Source organism: Neofelis nebulosa, chromosome 4 (assembly GCF_028018385.1).
Source record: "Neofelis nebulosa isolate mNeoNeb1 chromosome 4, mNeoNeb1.pri, whole genome shotgun sequence".
Classification (NCBI taxonomy): Eukaryota; Metazoa; Chordata; class Mammalia; order Carnivora; family Felidae; genus Neofelis; species Neofelis nebulosa.
Window position 1 is genome coordinate 33,984,066 of NC_080785.1, and position 20,318 is coordinate 34,004,383.

A 20,318-nucleotide genomic window follows, 5' to 3' on the forward strand; every position below is an offset into this window, starting at 1 on the left:
ATATTTGAAGTGAGTTTCTTATAGATAGCACATAGTTGGGTCTTCGGTTTTTATATATTCAATCTTTGTTTTTAAATTTTTGTGTTGGGACCATATATATTTTATATAATTATTGATATGTCTTGATTTGGGTCTACCATTTATTTTGTCTCCTACTTTTGTTTTTCATTGCTCTAGTCCTCTTTCTTACCTTCTTTTGTATTATTTGAAGTTTAATTTTTTTTGTTCTTTGCTGTATCTCTTTGTATAGTCATTGTTTGGGGGATTATGTTATATATGCATAACTTTTTACAGCTGATTCTAAAGTAAACATTTTCTAACTTCAAGTGGAATGTAGAAAGTTATCACCATATAAATGTCCCTTTACCCTCCCCACTTGATATTGTAGATTCTTATGCATTACATCTACATACAATGAAAACACTATCAGACTGTGACCTGTTTTTGCCTTCAACTATCAAACATGTTTTAAATAACTGGAGAGAAGTAGAAGTTTATATTTACCTAGCTATTTACCATTTCTCTTGCCTTTCCTGCATCCCAAATTTTTCAAGTTTCCTTCTTTTATCATTTCCTTTTTGTCTTAAGAAATTCTCTTAGCATTCATTTTAGAACAGGTCTGCTGATGATAAATTCTTTGTTTCCTTTCCTCTGAGAGTGTCTTTATTTCCCTTTTATTCATAAAGGATATTTTCATTGTATATAGAATTCTGGGCTGGGGCACCTGGGTGGCTCAGTTAAGCATTTGACTCTCAATCTCACCTCAGGTCTTGATCTCAGGGTCATGAACCCATGTTGGCCTCTGCACTGGGCATAAAGCCTATTTTAAAAAAAAAAGAAAGAAAAGAAAAAGAAAAAAGAATTCTGGGCTGAGGGTTATTTTTTTCAGAGCTTTAAAAATATATTGTTTAATTCCCTTCTGCTTTCATAATTTCTGATGAGAAATCTATTTTCATTCAAATCATCATTTTCCTTTGTTCCTCTTAAGTAATGCATCATTTGTTTCTGTCAGCTTTTAAGATTTTATCTTTGCCCTTAGCTTTCAGCAGTTTCATTCTGATGTGTCTTGGCATGGGTGTCTTTAAGTTTATCCTGTGTGGGGTTTGCTGAGCTTTTAGAATCTCTAGGTTTATACCTTTGACAAAATTTAGGAAGTTTTTAGCCATTATTTTTGCAAATATTTTTTGTTGCAATGGGATGTTTCTCATCTCCTTCTAGAATTCCATGACACGTTACACCTTGTGGAATTGTTCCACAGATCCTTGAGGCTTTATTTCTGTTCAGTCTTTGTTTCCTTCTGTTTTTTAGGTCTGCATAATTTCTCTTGATCCGTCTTCACATTCACTCACACTTTCATCTCCATTTTGCTCTTGGTCTTGTCTAGTGAGATAGATATTTCACTATATCACTGTGAAAGATAGTGTATACATTTTTCAGTTCTAAAACTTCTGTGTGGTTCCTCTGTTTTCTGTTTCTTTACTATTTTCTATTATCCATTTGTTTCAAAAGTATTCATCCTTACTTCTTGGAGAATTTTCATAATACTTGCTTTGAAAGTCTTTGATAACTTCAACATCTGTGTCACCTAGGAATTAGTGTCTATAGATTACCTTTTCCTATATGATTTGGAATTTGCCTGGTCCTTTGCATGCCAAGCAATTTTGATTGTATCCTGGATATTTTGAATAGATTGTTAAGAGACTCTGGGTCTAGATTAAGTCCTATGGGGGCACTGGGTGGCTTGGTCGGTTAAGCATCCAACTCTTGATTTCAGCTCAGGTCATGATCTCAGGGTTCGTGGGATCAAGTCCCATATCAGGCTTTGCACTGACAGTGCAGAGCCGGCTTGGGTTTCTCTCTCTCATTCTCTCTGCCTCTCCCCGACTCACACGTGCACATCTGTACTCACTCAAAAATAAATAAATAAACTTAAAAAAAAAAGTTCTATGGAGGATGTTGATAGTCTTGTTTTAGCATACAATCAACCCAGTTGTGTTCAGGCTAAAAATTCTGCCCAACTTTCTGTGGCTTCATGTTCTAATGTTATCTTAATTTTCAAAGCTTTTGCAATGCCATTCATGCCCTTCTCATGTGTGTAAGATGGTTTGTCTGGGACCTGGGAGGTGGTCTGTCTCAAAGTCTTTAGAGTCAGATTCACATGTACACAGCTTAGGAAGTAGGCACAGGAGTTCACATATAATGTTACAGGATCACTTTCCCAAGTTCTTCATTCTCCCTGACTTACCAGTTATTTTCTGTTTCTCAAAGAATCCCCTTCTTGGTCCTCTGGGCAGGAACTATGGCTTTAGTTATCTCACTCTGCCGCTTACATTCTGTGACTAACCATTTCTGGAGCCACACAGCAGAAGAGAAAGAAAAAGTTGGGGGGGGTGGTGAGAAGGCAATGGAATTTTGTCCTGCTTTCTTGAGACCACAGCTACTCTTTTTGGAGAGGATTTTTCCCATCTCTTAGAGTTTCAGACACGTATAGTCTCTCATTGTTGCCACTATCACTACTGCCAGGTGTAAGAGAAATGGGGTTGGGTGATGGCACAGAGGGGATTTCCTCCACTCTCTCTGGTATGTTATGAGTCCCTTTCATGCTCCTTGAATCAAAACCTGAGGGCTTCTCTGGAGACTTCACCTGTAGGTCTGTCTATCAATGCAAGGTACCCACTTCAAGTATTTGACTACCTTGGGTCCAGCCTTCAGGATACCAGAGGAAATACAAAATAAGAAATTCATCCTAACTTGTTAGTACCTAAAATTTCAGTTTTCTTTAATCCACCTAGTACCATTTACTTTTCATGGTCCTCAAATAGCTTCTCTATGCATTCTTTCCAAGTTTTATCTCTGTATTCAGTGGGAGAGGCCAGGTGTACTTACTCCATCTTACCTAGAATCAGAGTACCCCCGCCTGCTTTTTGTGCTAGTGATGTCATACATTTTCCTTCCACATGTTTTAAGCCTCACAAGATATTATAATCATTTCCTAACTGTTTTAGTAGTTAATACTATCTTATGTTTTCCCACAGATTTACTCTTCCCAGTGTCTATTCTTTCCTGAAATTCCGTAATATGTGGTATATAATTTTCCTTCAGTCTAAAGAACTGGCTTAGTACTTATTTTCTTAGCTTTTGTTTGAAAGCATCTTGGTTTTGTCTTCATTTTTTTAAATGTTTATTTATTTTTGAGAGAGAGAGACAGAGCATGAGCTGGGGAGGGGCAGAGAGAGGGAGACACAGAATCTGAAGCAGGCTCTGGGCTCTGAGCTGTCAGCACAGAACCTGATGCGGAACTCGAATTCGTGAACTGCAAGATCATGCATGACCTGACCCCAAGTCGGATGCTTAACCAACTGAGCCACTCAGGCACCCTTGTCTTCATTTTTGAAGGATCCTTACAATGATTATAGAATTCCTGATCAGCAGTCCCACCCACCACCCCTCTTTTTTTTTTTTTTTAATGTCATTCCACTGTCTTCTGATTTCAATAGTTTCTGTTGAAAAGCCAACCATAGCTTATGGTTTCTCCCACGAAGCTACTGTGTCTGTCTTTTCATGCAGCTTTAATATTTTCTCCTTGTCTTTGTCAGCAACTTAAGTGTGATGTGCCTAAGAATGGTTTTTTGCCTGTGCTTGTTCTACTTCACGTTTGTAGATTTCTTGAATATGTGGGTTTCTTTCTTCCATCATTTTGGAAAATTCTCAGAAATATTTCTTTAGTCCCATTCTCTCTCTCCTCTTTTTCCAGATCTCCTGGGTAGACATTTTCACTCTATATCTTATTTTCTTTTCTGTATTTTATATCCTTTTAAATGTATTTTAATGGGTTTTTTTTTTTTTGCTTGTTTTTTGAGAGAGAGAGAGAGAGAGAGCACATGAGCAAGAGAGGGTCAGAAAGAGAGGGAGACACAGAATCTGAAGCAGGCTCCAGGCTCTGAGCTGTCAGCACAGAGCTTGATGTGGGGCTGGGACCCACGGACTGCGAGATCATGATCTGAGCTGAAGTCGGATGCTTAACGGACTGAGCCACCCAAGTGTCCCTATATCTTAGATCCTTTTAATTCTGTGCATTATCTGGATATTTTTTATTGATTCCTCTTCCTGTTTACTAGTCCACTGTTCTGTTGATTCTAGGTAGTTCCTTAAACCATCTATCTAATTCTTAATTTCAGTCACACATTCTCTTCCCCTCCCTCAGTTCTAGGATTTTTATTTAAGTTTTCTATATGAGTTTTAGTCTCTTAAAATTATGTTATTTTTTGAACTCTTAAAAGTTATTTTTTAACTCATATCAAAATTCTAAATTACTTGTGGGTCTGTTTTCTGTTGATTTGCTTGTTGGGTTTCAATTTTTAGGTTTGATGCTGGATATGATGGATGAAAATGTATAGAGACCCTGAATGATACTGTGTTCTTTCAGGGAGAGTTGAGTTTTCTTATGACTCACTTTGATCCTGTCAAGAGTTGGTTTTAGGGGCACCTGGGTGGCTCAGTCGGTTGAGCGTCTGACTTTGGCTCAGGTCATGATCACACGGCTCATGAGTTCGAGCCCCGGGTGGGGCTCTGTGCTGACAGCTCGGAGACTAGAGCCTGCTTCAGATTCTGTGTCTCCCTCTCTCTCTGCCCCTCCCCTGCTCATTCTCTGTCTCTTCCTCTCTCTCAAAAATAAATAAACGTTCCAAAAAATAAAAAAAAAAAAGAGTTGGTTTTAGACTTTATTGGTGTCACTCTGTGTCAGTTTTGCCCTTATTCATGGAGTGTAATCCTTATTCCCAAGGCAAGGGGAAGAAGAAGAAACAAAGAACAGCTCCTCTTTCAATTTTGAAGGATATTTTTCACTTATTATAGAATTCTGTGTGGACTAGATTCTTTTCTTTAAGCATTTTTAAAATCTTGTGGGTTTTTTGACTCCTGACTCCAATTATCGCTAATGAAAAGTTAGCTGTAATTCAGATTCTTGTCCACTAGTATTTAATGTATCTATTGCCTTTGGTTGCTTTAGAGATTTTTTTCCCATATTTGGTTTTAAACAGTTTGATCATAATGTATATAGGTGTGATATGCTTCGTATTTATTCTGCTTGGGGTTTTCTGACCCTCTTGTGTTCTATCCTATTGGACAAATCTGATTCAGTGTCTTTTCATGTACATGTATGTAATTTCACATTTCCTCTCTTCTTTCTTTTTGGAACTCCCCTTGCACATATATTAGACTACATGATATTGTGCTACAGATACCTGAGTTTACATTTCTTTAACTTCCAGTATCTTTTCTCTCTGTTCCTCAGATAAGTTCTATCTTTACGTTTATCATCCCTTTCTCCTGCCAACTCCATCCTATTGTTATGCCCATTCAGTGAGTTTTTCGTTTCAGACATTATACTTTTTGGTTCTAGATTTTCATTTGTTTCTGATGGCTTTCATTTATCTACTGAGATTATCCATCTATTTGTTCATTGTAATCATGTTTTCCTTTAAATGCTTGAACATAACTATAAGCTATTAAAATATTTTTTCCCACCCGTTCCTACATCTGGATCATCTCAGAGTCAGTTTCTTTTGCCTTCTTTTTCTTGAGTATAAGTCACATTTTCTTGGTTTTTCACTTTCCTATTTTTTTTATTATATGCACAACATTGTAAATTCTACAATATGGTCTTCCTTTAATGGGTGTTGGATTATGTTGTCTTCCTTTAATGAGTGTTGGTTTTATTCTTGTAAATTTCATTTGGCCTATCTTGTTTTTGTTCTTTGTTTGAGTATGTGAGGTGGGGAAACAAAGTTTTGAATCTTTGACCTAAATCATACTTCTACACAAAGGTGTGCCGCTTACATTAAAGAGATGATCTTTCTCACATCTAAAGAGAATGGCTGAAAAGCTTAATGATGTTCTCCACCCCACTGAGATGGAACTTGAATGTCTCTCAACATTGTGTGATATGCAGTAGGCAATCTCTACTAGGCTATGCAGAATCTTAATATGTCTATATTCAGCTCAGCTTTTAGCCAAGGACCCATGGTGAGTCTTCATGTAGACTTTTAGGGTTCCCTTTTTCACAGCTACCTACTTACAGATATGCTACCCCACCAATTTCAGCTGCTTCAACAACTCAAAACTCTAATTTCTCCCTAAGACATGGGTTCCGCTTTCTTGCACCTCAGAAAAAAAGTGCCTTTCGGCAGAAAAACCAGGACAATTATGGGATAGTCATGGAACATCCCATGCTAGAAGCAAGTCTTTGGTGCACATTTAAATACATACTGAGATTTAAATCACTGATAGTTTTAACTTTTTCTAAGAGGAATTTCTGACAAAGAATAGGTAAGAATGCACTTAATAAAATTTTTTAGGACTGACTAAAGAGGAAAAGGGACAATGTTTTTTTTTTTTTTTTTAACATTTATTTATTTTTGAGACAGAGAGAGACAGAGCATGAACGGGGAGAGTCAGAGAGAGGGAGACACAGAATCTGAAACAGGCTCCAGGCTCTGAGCCATCAGCACAGAGCCTGACACGGGGCTTGAACTCATGAACCACGAGATCATGACCTGAGCCAAAGTCGGCTGCTTAACGGACTGAGCCACCCAGGCGCCCCAAGGGACAATGTTTTTAAGTGCATTGAAAACAAACTTAAAATTTCAAACAACTAATGTTACGTATGTGACACTGTTAGTTGTATAGATTTATAAAGTAAAAAAAAGACTATAATTATAAATATTCTATGTTGTTATTTTATATGTAATCTATGTTGTAATGTATATGATACTCATAGATTTAGAAAATAAAAAGATGTATTTTTTCTTTTCCATCTTGACCCATCCTGTTAATACAAAATGTTCTCTCTTAAGGTCACTGAATCTAAGTTGGAGATACTAGACCTTTGAATCATTGGTTAGTGAGTAGCTAAATTAGGAGTCACTGCCTTAGGAAGAAGCCAGTTCAGACTGAAACACAAATGACTATTTGGTTGAAGAAGTAACTCTCCATTTTTAGAGGGTGGAGATGGTCTGGTAGTAAATTAGTTCTCTCTCTGCCCTGGGAGATTAGACAAACAATGGATCTAACTGAGAAAATAGACTGACTCATTTGGCTACAATGCTATATTGAAGTTATAAGCAAACTAACATTAATCTCCAGAAAGAGAATCTGGTTCTGTATACTGTAAATAAATTTTACAGTCAATTCTGAAATTTCTCATTGAATAAAAAAAAATCAGACATCTATAGATGGAGTGGCACTCTGAACCCTGCCTTTCTTTACCTCATCATCTGCTATAGCATAGCTAAAGTCATATGCAATTTACTTCATTATTTATTAACTCTTCTTCAGGGTGGTAGTTTTTATTGCAAGAGAAATGAGAATTGCAATAACTTTCTTTCCTCTTAACTTTCTTGAGCATTTCCCAACTTCCTCTAGTAGTTGAACACACTGTCTTCAAAGTGAAGGGTCCATCTGAAGGACAGGTACAGATGAGGACTGAGGAAAGTCAGACCTGCTATGCAGGACGAAGAGTTGCACAGGCTAATAATGGGTCATAAGTGAATAGGGGTGGAGAATGAAGGGAAATATAATCACAGATCTGGAAGAGACAAGTCATCTGGTCCAGACTGCCTCCAGACAGGTCAGGAAGGGGTGTTTGGGTGGACCTTTTTTTCACATCTGGATTTAGCTTCTCTTGAACTTTTCAGCTTTTGCCTTTTACCCAAGGCTGATTCCTGTTCTGCAAGTCATGTGGTACTTCTCCTGCCCCAGGATGAAGTCCTTTCAAGTGGATTTAATTAGTTTTGGGGATGGTCCGTTCTTTTTCCAGGAGGTCTGTTTCAGGTTTAGGTCATTCCAATGGCCTCACCAACAACTGAAGGGCAGATGTCCTGGCCACTCAATAATTCCCTGGGTGGAGAGGAAGGGCCTCTAAACTGATGGCCACACTCCTTGTATTTCTAACTCCCCTTAGCTGAGAGCACAGGAGGTGCTGAGGTGGGTGGAACTTGGAGATTGAGGAGCTTTCTTGGGTAGTTTCAGGTCTTATAGTCCATGACAGAAGCATACAGCTGCCTACCTTTCCCAACATCCACATCCACACCCCTATGTTATTTGCCGGCAAAAGTGAAATTTGGGCAACTTATGGTTCCTCTGGGGCCACTCATTTCTCCCACATGTCCCAAGTGTCTGGATTTACCATAAGAGACATGACATAGTAGAGTGGAAGTAAATTGTAGCTTATTCTTCTACTTCATCCAGGAAAGAGGTTTGTGAGCATAAGCAAAGAGGTAAATGAGATTATTTCTTGCTGTTCGGTGCCTATCACATCACTCACCCTGCTTTACACGCCACCACCAGCGTGAGCACACGCTGTGAGTAGAAATGCAACCCCCACCCTCTCCTGCCCCGCGCCCTCCTCACCCCTCCCTCACGACCGGCACAGACCGACCAGAACTTCCCCTGGGTCGAGGCCCAGCGATATGGAGCGGCCCTGGCGCAGAGCCCTGCTCTTCCCGAGTCGTGGGTGGCGCGGTGCTTGTTTCCCTCCCCTCCCTTTCCGGACCCAAACAGGGATGTATCTGGGTCAGGCTGGGAGGGGCTGGACCTGCCAGGGACCGGCGGGGGGGATGGGGGTGGCGATGACAGCATCTTTCAGGTTTTTGGCGTTTCTGAGTTTGGCCCCATCCAGCCTCACACCGCGCTCGCGCCCAGCAAGGGCTGATGCTCCGGCTAGTCCAGGCCCTGGGAGGGGGGGGTGGTGGTTGGGGGGGGAAGAGCCCGTCCTTCCTATCTGAACGGCCACCCCTCCTCGCCCTGCGAACAATGCAGCGCCCACCCCCACCCTCAACACGCACACACATTCCCCATTCCCCGAGGCACGCTCCCCTGGCGGGCGGCGGGTCCCTCCACCCCAGGAAGAGAGCAATGGAACAGTTCACGGCCGCCACGAGTTCCTGGTCTTCCTTCCTTTCCGGTGATAAACGGCGGGGCTACAAGCCAGTTGCTGCTTAAGATGCTCCACCCGCGAGCTTGAGCCTCTCTTGGCTCTGTGCGGGGGCCCAGATCCAGGACCCAGGGTCCTCTTACCCCCGCAAGGCGAAAAGGCGTGACCCGCGTTGGAGCGCAGACCCCCGGCAGCTCTGCGCTGCCTTGGTTCTTCCCTATGTGATCTTGTGCGCTCCATTGCGCCGGGGAGGAACTGAGTGTGCGTAAAAACCGCATCTTCCCCAGACACTTTGGCTGAGGTTGCCTGGGTGAGGTCCGGAGGGTCATGGACTCCCGGCTCCCCACCCTGCGAGCTCTGTATATAAGCCCAGCTCTGAGGAATCAAGGCCACAGGTCTTCATTTCCCTGAGGCCTGGCCCCGCCCTCCCCAACCTTGCCCGGCAACTACTCGGCAGCCCCAAATCTCTACTCGCTCTTCCTTTTGGCTTTGGGAGAGAAGCGGAGCGATGAGTTGAAAATCATCCCTGGATTTTTGCATCCTGTACACAGTTATCTCCTCATCCTCTCCTTCATTTTCCCACATTGCACTCTCGGAGACTTCTGTGTGCCGGAGGGTAGCCTCGCCTATCCGCCTATCTGGAGCACCGGTCCTGTGGCAGGAGCCCCACTGATGCTCTGACCAGGAGCTTCCCGAAAGGTGCCTCCCTCCGCGGGTGCCCAAGGCCACGCAGAGGTGCTCCTCCTTCCCCGCCTCACCTCATCTCCAGACACCTCTTGCCATCATTGCATCCACCCTTGTGTAAAACCCGCGCCCCCCGCCCCACCCGGCGCCGCACCCCCTCCCTCGGCTGCTCCCGGCAGGCGGGGAGCCGAACGGACTGGGGCGCGCGGGAGGCGCGCAGAGCTCGAGAGCTCTCGGGCTGCCCGAGCTCGCAGCGCCTGGGGAATTGGGCTGTGGGCGAGGCGGCCAGGGCTGGCCTTTATCGCTCGCCCCGCTGGTGGTTTGAAACTTTATCAGCGAGTCTCGCCACTCGCCGCAGACGCGCGGGGGGCGGGGGCGCGGCGAGGCGCCTGCGGCCGTGACGAGGCGCTCCCGGCGCTGAGCGCTTCTGCTCGGGGCACGCATGGCGCCCGCACACGGAGTCTGACCTGATGCGGACGCAAGGGGGTTAATATGAACGCCCCTCTCGGTGGAATCTGGCCCTGGCTCCCCCTGCTCTTGACCTGGCTCACCCCTGAGGTCAGCTCTTCATGGTGGTAAGTCCACGCGTATGGGTGCAGGGGGATTTTGGAGATGGGAGTCGGGAACGCAACTAGCCACAGAGACCTTTGCCGGTGGCGCTTCCCCGCGGCCACAGCCATCGAGATTCCCGTCCAAACCCCAGCTGCTGTCCTCTCGCACCGCCCCAGCCTCAGCCCCTTCCTTTGCTTTTCCTCGGAAGACATTCCAGCTTTGACAACTCCAAAAAATAACCCACAATTTCCCTCAAATGAGAGCTCGGATGTTTGGTTGATTTGGATCCAGCTGAGCGACAGCAAAATCAGCCAATTTCTTATCCCGTAGAGACACACGCTAGCCGGGTCTCTAGCTCTGTTGCACAGGCGTGTGTGTGTGTGTGTGTGTGTGTGTGTGTGTGTGAAAATTCACCTTGAAAACTACAACCGTCTCCCCCACCCCCTCCAAATAGCCTCAAGATAAACCGATGGGCTAATTCTGGCAGTCAAGAGCGACACAACCCAACGCGTATGATTTTGCATTATTTCCCGTCCTTCCACATTCCTAATGCTTCACCCCGTGGGGCGGAAGAACGCCTTGCCTGCAGGTAGAGACTACCACCTTAACGCGAAGATCCAGCCCCAGGGGGCTCTAAGATGCTACCCTGTTCAAACTCATAATCACCCCCAAAGAGTAACTTTGCTGTCCTTTGCATGGTCTGTTATTTAGTTATTGTGCATAGCAAAGGAGGGGCAGAATGTCGATATGTAACAGGTCCTAGCGTCCTTCAAAGTTCCAAAAGAAGATTCACTCCATTTCCCTTCCTTCTGATCTTGAAAAGAGGTGGAGTTGTTAAGGTCTGTAACGTCCTTGAACCTACAAGTTTCAAAACAGATACTAAAATACTAATTTAGAAGGACCCATTATAGTGGGCTCTTTTTTAAAGAATCTGGCCAAAGTGAGAAGTCTTAGCCAAATTAAAGACTAGAGCAGGGAACTTTAGGAAGACCCTGAGCTCTTCAAAGGAGCAAGGCAAAGCGTTGATGGGAAGAGGGGTTCAATTCCTTCCTAAGCCGCTTTGAACAGAAAGGCGTTTAGCCTTGACATTGCTGACATAGGATCAAAGATTGATTTATCAGAGTGACCATTTTTCAATAAAATGACTATTTCTGTTTCCATGGGCATATAAACATTATTTATTGCCCAGGCTTTTTGTCACATTGTCTCTCAGCTGTCACTTAAATATATTTTTTGGAAGTCACAGCTGTAACGATTTTATGATCATATAAAATAATGAAAATACAAGAAAAAGACATTCTCCTTGTTTGATCGCTTCAAAAGACACCTATGGCAGCTTGGGTTATATAAAAAGGTACCTTTCTAAACATTTCACAACTAATAGAGAACATCTGGGTAGAGATGATGATGTAATTTTTTGTTAAAGTTTCTTTTCAAAAGTACTTTATGGAGCTATAACACTGTTTGATTCTTCCAAACATTTAGTGTCCTTAATAACAATAGAAAGAATTTTTTCCAAAGGTTCTCTATAAAAGCCAAAAAGAGCTGGAAAAATGGAAATATTTAAAGGATTCTTTGGTAAGGAAAGAAGTGCATGTCTATGAGGAGAGTGGAACATCAGATACCAGCAGGTGTTGATTAGACAGATACAGACAGTTTCTAAAGACACTTAAACGTTAGGTCAGATAAATGGGAGCAAGCTGCTTCTAAAAGTCGACTCCAGGGGCACCTGGGTGGCTCAGTCGGTTAAGCCTCTGGCTTTGGCTCAGGTCATGATCTCGCGGTTCCTGAGTTCAAGTCCCGCATCAGGCTCTGTGCTGACAGCTCGGAGCCTGGAGCCTGCTTCAGATTCTGTGTCTCCCTCTTTCTCTGCCCCTCCCATGTTCACGCTCTGTCTTGCTCTGGGTCTCTCTCTCTCAAAAATAAACATTAAAAAAATAATAAAAAATAAGTTGGGGCGCCTGGGTGGCTCAGTTGGTTAAGCGGCTGACTTTGGCTCAGGTCACGATCTCGTGGCCCGTGAGTTCAAGCCCCACGTCAGGCTCTGTGCTGACAGTTTAGAGCCTGGAGCCTGTTTCAGATTCTGTGTCTCCCTCTCTCTGACCCTCCCCTGTTCATGCTCTGTCTCTCTCTGTCTCAAAAATAAATAAACGTTAAAAAAAAAATTAAAAAAAAAAAAAGTTAAAAAAAAAGTCGACTTCCCCAAAGGGAACCTCAGACATATTGGGTCACTGAGATCAGAGCCTTCTTGGGAAAAGCCTTTGAAGGGTTCTCTCCAAAACGCACCGCCCCTCCCCTTCACTCCATTCTCTGACTGCAGACCTTGACTCTTCTACCCTGGCCAGATCACCATCAGGTGGCCCTGGCTTCATGTCTAAGACACACAGTCATTGCTCTGTTTTGGGGGCGGCTTCTACCACATCACTCTCCACGCCTGCTGTGTCCCTTCTTGCTTTCTGATATCCCCAAAAGGATAAGGAATTCGTATTTGAGCCCTCCTTTGAACTCTTTAGTCTCCTGGGAAACTTGGCACCAGCCCTCGCTGATTATGGCTTTTCCTCCTCTGTGTTGGTCCTTTTCAGGTACATGAGAGCTACAGGTGGCTCCTCCAGGGTGATGTGTGACAATGTGCCAGGCCTGGTGAGCCGCCAGCGGCAGCTGTGCCACCGACACCCAGATGTGATGCGTGCCATTGGCCTAGGCGTGGCCGAGTGGACTGCAGAGTGTCAGCACCAATTCCGCCAGCACCGCTGGAACTGCAACACCCTCGACAGAGATCACAGCCTCTTCGGCAGGGTCCTGCTCCGAAGTAAGTCTCCTGCCTTCGTGCAGCTCCATGGGCTGTCCTCTCACACACAAGTCCCTCACTTGGTCTTCAAAGTCCCTCCCCACCTTTTCTTGCATTTAATTAGTCAGAAGTTTGTTCTTTTTGGTCCCTGTTTTGTAGATGAGGACTAGAGAAGTCAAGGAACGTGCCTAAAGTTTTGGAGGAGGCCAGTCACGGGTTAGGATGTAGTGCCCCAGGCTGGTGTCTTTTTGCTCTTTGCGGTGTCCATCCATATCCTGTCACAACCCTGCCTGTCCCTCCAGAATCAGATTTTGTCTCCAGGAGAAAGGAGGAAGCAGCCATAGGGCCCTCTTGACTTTTTTTTTTTTTTTTGGTAACAATTTTCTTTATGTTTTTATTTATTTTTGAGACGGGGGGAAAGGGGCAGAGAGGAGGTGGGGGACAGAGGATCTGAAGTAGGCTCTGAGCGGACAGCAGAGAGTCCCATGTGGGGCTTGAACTCACGAACTGTGCGATCATGACCTGAGCTAAAGGCAGACACTTAACTGACTGAGCCACCCAGGCACCCCTCTCTTGACTTTTTTATTCTTTCTGGGACTTGAACCTTCTAGAGGATTTGAGCAGATAAGGGTGGAATACTCAAAATTTTTTTCAACCAAAAAATATTTCAAAAAACACATGTGCTTATTAAGAAGCAGAGACAAATCTCTGCTCACACCTTTCACCTCCCATTCAGCTACTCAGCTTTGAGTCACTCTGTGTCTAAATTCAACACTTTTCCCAAGCAGATTGTATATTCTGCATGGTAGGGACTAGCCTCTGTTCTCTGCACTTGCTTGATGCCTTGTGTGTTACAGACACCATTCATTCATTGAATGGTTGAATGAATGGATGAACTCATTGTGAGCACATGTTGTTTTTCAGGCACATTTTAGGCAGAATAGTATTTATGGAGGATAGGGGTGAGAAATATGAATACACAGTTTTCAAGCATACATGTTTGTTTTTCTGTTTTACTTAGAAGGAACATTAAACACTATCTAATCACATAACAAATTTCTTAAAAGTTCTGAATATGGGAAGTAGCTGGTATAAAAATCAAAGCAAACTAACTGAAAATCAGATTTCAGTTACCCAAAAATACCCATCCCTTAAGCTGGCATTAGCATTCTTCAAGAAGTAGCATGGCCCATTTGCTACTGGAAATCTGACTGAAAACACAACAGTTCATGTGCGAACCCCAGAAACAGGAAACTACACTTGTTTTTGCGCCCCCCCTCCTAAGAAAATCATCCAGGCTGTACACTTGGTAATGCTTAACAGAGGGTGTTTCTATCATGTAATCATCACAGCCCTAGGGTTTTATGAGGCCAAATGCATAACTGAATGTCTCTAAAATCCCCCAAGGGCGTAGTACTCTCACTCAGTGTATCCCTAAAGTTAATTTACTGCGATATTCTGCAATTTTATCCTCTAGTTTAAAAACTATATTCTTCTGCATTCCTTTTGGAGTTTCAATATGAGATCGCAAATTTTTGAAAGGTTAATAGTCAATTTCAGCTGCATGGAATTTTAAGACTTCACCTAGATTAGCTCACCAGTGAATCAATTAAAGTGCTGGACCTTGTCAAAGAGAGTTTACAAGTACCTAGCACACGTGATCTTCAGGCACGTTGTGTACAGGCTCTCGGTGTTTACGCTATATCAGGACTTTCCTTTCCAAAGTGCTCACAATCATTTTTCAATCACTACAAATTAAATGTACTTCTCATTGACAAAATGTTCGCCTCCAAAATCTGTCTGCGAAAATCCATTCAGATGTCTCCATACTCAATAAAAACCTTTAGATCACAAATCAAATGAAGCAGTTTTGCCTACTGATCCTAAAGATAGCATGTCTAGGAAAGCTGGGAATTCATTTGTAAAATCCTTTAATCCTGGCTGTAGGGTTGCTGAGAGGGAAGAGGTTAGAACTGGAGGAAGGGGGCTAGTTCAACTTAGCCTAAGGCCTCAGGTAAATAAGAGAATCTAAGCTGTACTTCCTTCAGGGTTCTTTCAGATGAAGCTGAGTGTTTTGCCAAAGTACTCAAAACTTAAAACACTCATGCTACACAATTTCTTTCCATTCTTCACAGAAGGCCAGATTTCTTCCTGGACATTTATATAAACTCCTATGACTGTCAGTGATGATTTTGTGTTGGTTATGGGAGGGCTGAATTTGGCCTAAAGTAGTTTATCCTGGAAATAATCAAGAAATTCCAATGAAGCTATCCAAAGATTTTTACAATTAATTGCTTGGAGGGAAATTCACATCTTAGGTTATGAAGAACTCTCTTTTGGAAACCTAAATTTCCTTATAGATGGATAGGAAAGGCAAAGGCCAACACCAGTGATAGGAAGAACATAAAAGTCACTAACATATACCATGGTCATGGAAAAAAGGAAAATATGTGTTTGCCTCTTTTGCTTCAGAGAGCTAGAAGATGACAGAAGAATTTTTAGGAACACTTGTAATTCACTCATTCCACAGACTGTCACCAGCCATAGGCAGAGAAACTTAAAGACCAAACTAGTAAACCTAAAAATATTCCTGTAAGAATACGCCTCTAGAATTCTAGACTAAGCCTTAAAAAAAAAAAAAAAAAAAAAAAAAAAAAAAAAGTGAGTAGGTCTCATCCTTGGAAATTTCCAAAAAAAAAAAAAAAAAGGCAAGCGTTTGACGAGCGAGCTAAACGACCCTTAACCTTCCAGAAGGTGTAGTTTAGCATTTTGCCCTCCCCAAATTCTGCCCCAAACAAAAATGATGCCTATGCACTTGATAGCCATTTCTTGACTTATCTCACCCTCAAAATTAGAGAAACTTCAACCACATCAGGAAATTAAGTACCACTATTTAAATTTGGATTTTATTTCATATTGTGATGGCTTTAAAAAGAATCCGTTTTTCTAAGAAGAGGCCCAAGATCAAAATGTGTTTTGTTACAAAGCCAACTCTTGAAATGTGCTACTATTTCACACATAGCATTTCAGCGATGCATCTAAGACATTTAACTGAAAACATCATAAGGCCGTATATATACATGATACCAAAACATCTGGAGGTAAAATGAAAAGTCAGTCAATGTGCTAAATTTTGTGTGTAAATATACACAGTAGCATCTAGTTATTGAGTAATGTGTTTGAGTAATAAATGACAAATATTTAGAAAGGTGATATTTTTACTTTGGAAATTACTTCTGAAACACAGCAGATTTTAAGTGATTTTTCATCTTTCGGCAACAAGTCAATGTAATTGTTTGCAAGTTGTGCCAGGATGAATTCTGCACATAGGCAATTTATTCCTTTACTGCTTTCAAAATACTCTCTGGTCACTAACACTCTACATCCATATCTTCCATACCTTTCCCCTAAAAGACCACCACACAAAATTGCTTTTCTTTCTCCTTAAAAAATAAGACTAGTGCTAAACACATTAAGCATTTGGAATTTTCCCTCTCTGTGATATCTCTGAATGTAGGCTCTGGACTCCAAATATAAAACCAGGCTTTAGCAGACCAAGGGGGTAACCCTCAACAAGGCATTTTCCTAAACTATAAAACGAGTATAACAAAGTGTTTATTTACCTGAAAGCCACTGCCTGAGATTAAGCCACCTTAGTATCTATTAATCACCTTCTTTTGCGAAACGTCTCAGTTCACTTAGAAAATCTGTGATCCTTATAATAGAACCTGGGACTCTTTAAAAGAGCTCTGCGACCATCACATCTCTCTCTGGAGAGTGCTACCTATGGCAAATATTCATATAATTGATTTTAGCTATATATGGGGCATGATTGATTCCTTTTTTGATGGTTAGAGGTTTCAGGGGAGATATTTTTTGAAGGCTGAGGTAAGTGCCACTTAATATGGTGTAGATATGTTTTCCTGATTTTTAATAATGAGACTAGCAGAGCAAATATTGCAAGGGACATATAATAAATTTTAGCACCGAATGACAAACGGAAACAAGCAGGACTTCAATGCGAAAAGGTGGTTTGTTCTCCCAGCTGTGTGGTTCAAAAAGTCACACTCGTCTTGACGCATGGAGTCACTGACTGGCTCTCCGTTTTCTGCCTTGTGTTATCATTAGGTTGTTGAGCTGCTATTTTGCTTGTTAATATATTTGCTGCAGCACCCATTAATAAAGAGGCATGCTAATAACAATGAAATACAGCCCCAGTTGAAAAATGAGGTGCACACGGACCCTAAAGAGCTTTATATCTGTCACTATACCACAACACCGTGTTATGAGTTACTACAGATTATTAAAATAATTTAATGTAGTTACTGCACTGAAATATGTACCTTTCAGCCTGTAAGGGAGAGTAGCCTGTGCTCTAATAAAGAACAATTCTAAGAAAGCACCCCAAAGGGTTCTTGCCCACGTCTAATTATAGGCGGTAAATTTGTTTCCTTCCAGAAAAACCAAAGAAAAGCTTTTCACTGTCTTTTACCCAATACCGGTGATTAGTGCAGGTGTTCCAGAAGAAAGTAAATTCACCTTAATAGTTAGACATAGTATGTAACTCAAGGATATTGCATATTGCCTTCAACAATCTCTCAATTACTTGTGAAAGTTGATGCCGAGCCAAAGCTTCCCAGTGTTAACACACAGAGCTGGTTACTGCCTGAATTCTCTTCCCACCTCAGCCCCTAGGTTTCTTTGAATTCAGTATTTCAGTCTGGACCCTTCATCTGACAGGAGTGTCCTCACTAAGGCCTGCAAATTTGGAAGGATTTTTTCAAGGAGAGCTACAGTAGCTTGAATACCAAACTGTTTTGTGGAATGACAGAAATCGGAGAACTCAGGCTCTATTACAAGTTAAATGAAAGCCTAGAGAGAGCTCCTCTCTTCTAGCACAGGAAGCTAAGGTAAAGCCAGGGGTGGGCAGGGCAGGCTTTTGCTGCATTTTCTTTCACACGCTTAATTTACTCCAAGGTGGTTGTCACACCCATACCTACACTGACAAAAGCTTTTATTATACGGAAGCAATTCATATTCAGAAGTGAGCCCTGGCTCTAGAAGAGAATCCTTCAAGAACACCAGGACCTTCTTGCCAGAGGTAGAGTGAGTGGTAAACAGCCATAGTGTGAAAGTTATTCAGAACTAGCAATTCCAGACCATGTTTAAGAAAAGCATTTCTGTTTCAGGTAGTCGGGAATCTGCCTTTGTTTACGCCGTCTCCTCAGCGGGAGTTGTGTTTGCCATCACCAGGGCCTGTAGCCAAGGAGAATTAAAATCCTGTTCCTGTGATCCAAAGAAGAAGGGAACGGCCAAGGACAGCAAGGGAAATTTCGACTGGGGTGGCTGCAGTGATAACATTGACTATGGGATCAAATTTGCCCGAGCATTTGTGGATGCCAAGGAAAGGAAAGGAAAGGATGCCAGAGCCCTGATGAACCTTCACAACAACAGAGCCGGCAGGAAGGTATGGACAGCAATGGTGCTCATTTTATAGACTGCATGGCCTTATAAATCACTTAAGCTGAGCTTATCTTAAGCTTTCCTAGAGTTGGTAAAATGCCGTACAGTCCCAACTTCCCACTGCCCCCCACCCCACGCCCCACCACCCAGCTGTATATTCTAAAGAATACCATGGACTGGGTTGAAATGTCTCCACCCGCGCTCCACCTTCCTTCCCACAGCTGAGCTGGAGTCCACCCATTGCATTTCACATTGTGTACAGTCCAGTGTGTTATGGCCCCTCTGGATACTCTATCATCTAGACATAATCTATGGGTAAGGATAGTGCTTCATCCCACATACCAATGGGGCACTGAATGCTTGTGTCTGAGGGAATCAAGACCCAGAGCATCTTCTCTCAAACTCATCATGAAAGTAACTCACCAGGCATGGCTTGTTGACTTCTAGATTCAGGGATGTTCTTTTTAGAAACAGACCCAACTCTCATTCATAAAAGCCCCACCTTGTCATTTCCGGGCCTGGATGAGTAAGCAGACCAGGGAAAGGCATACCCCAAAGGGATGCTCTGACTCCTTATCCTCTAGTTCTGACTAACTTCCTGGACTATGGGTATCCAGTCATTATTCACCTCCTAACCCCCATTTGTCAGATGAATGAAGAGGCCCTTGGGCACTCAAGGTCATATGGAGAGTCTGTAGAAAAGTCTATTAGAACTCAGGTTTCAGCTTCTAGCCCAGGGGTACTTTGGCCCAGGATTAAACCATTTCGGAGCCAGTGTTCAAATCTATTGATGTACCGTTTCTTTCTGCATGGTGACATGACCAGAATAACTAGAGAATCTGAATGATGCACATTATCTCTTTCTTTGTGTAAGAAACACAAACTGGCTACATTAATCAAATATTTGGTCAGAACCATTCTAGAATAATTGAATTGCCGATGAGAAGAGATAACCATAATTTGTCTTTTATCAACACAAAATAAAAATGTGCTTGACGTTAATATATAAAGAAAGATCAGCATAAAATTGAAAGGTCCCCAGGAGGGCTTTAATAGAAAAAAGAATTGAAAAGAATGCAGATCTGTTTGGATGAAAACCCTTTTATTAGGCTCATGGAAAGAACAAATCTCATTTAAAGGAAGTTGGAAGGAAAGTCTTGCTTAACACATGGAATGAAATGAGTGTGACCTGAGCTGTTTACAAATAGTACCTTTCTTGAACTTTAAATATCAACATTCCTTATTTTCATGAATGTATGAACTTATAGTGACTACTGCCAAGAATATAGACTATGGTTGTGCAATCCTACAACTATTGGTAATTACTGTTTGTGCAGTGGTTTAGATTAAAAAAATTTTACATTGACCTCTGTTTTGACATTGATACCACATGTATAAGTTATAAAGTGTGGTGTCTTTGATAGGACTGTGCTGCTAATTGTTCAAGCAGGGTGTATACTTAGATCTCTCGAACCGTTTGCGAAGGTAAAGGCGTATGGTCATACACTGTAACCAAAAGAATGTTGACTTATCAAAATAAATGTTAATTTTGCTTAATAGGCCATTAGGTTTTGAATGTTTCACCTCCCCAAGACAACAGATCTTAGCTATTAAATTGTAAGCCCTGATTTAACATGACTTTTAATATAAATCACATGATTCTTCACTGTGTAGAGGTGAACAGCTGTCAGGCCTCAGATATTCTCCTGCCTACTCTGCAAAACTTAGGAGGCTACTTTTGATTGGAATAAAAGTGCACACACTGACTTTTTAAAATGTGGCTTTAATTAATGGTGGGTGGGCAGACTTTTTCAAGGAGATGCATGATGTCAGTGAATATGAACTTTAATGAGAGTAAATGTATTGAGATAAACATGCGTCTCTAATTCTCTTCTTGCG

The 20,318-nt window shown here is 42.2% G+C and overlaps 1 protein-coding gene across 1 annotated transcript in view; it reads left to right on the top strand.

Annotated features, from left to right (window-relative positions):
* Nucleotides 1-9,316: 9,316 nt before the first annotated feature.
* The window catches only part of WNT2 (Wnt family member 2), a 48,860-nt gene continuing 37,858 nt past the window's right edge, over nt 9,317-20,318 (top strand). The window contains exons 1-3 of the mRNA XM_058724502.1: nt 9,317-10,191; nt 12,751-12,977; nt 18,146-18,423. Coding sequence (XP_058580485.1) covers nt 10,109-10,191; nt 12,751-12,977; nt 18,146-18,423 — 588 coding nt within the window. The 5' untranslated portion in view covers nt 9,317-10,108. The remainder of the gene's footprint in view (nt 10,192-12,750; nt 12,978-18,145; nt 18,424-20,318) is intronic.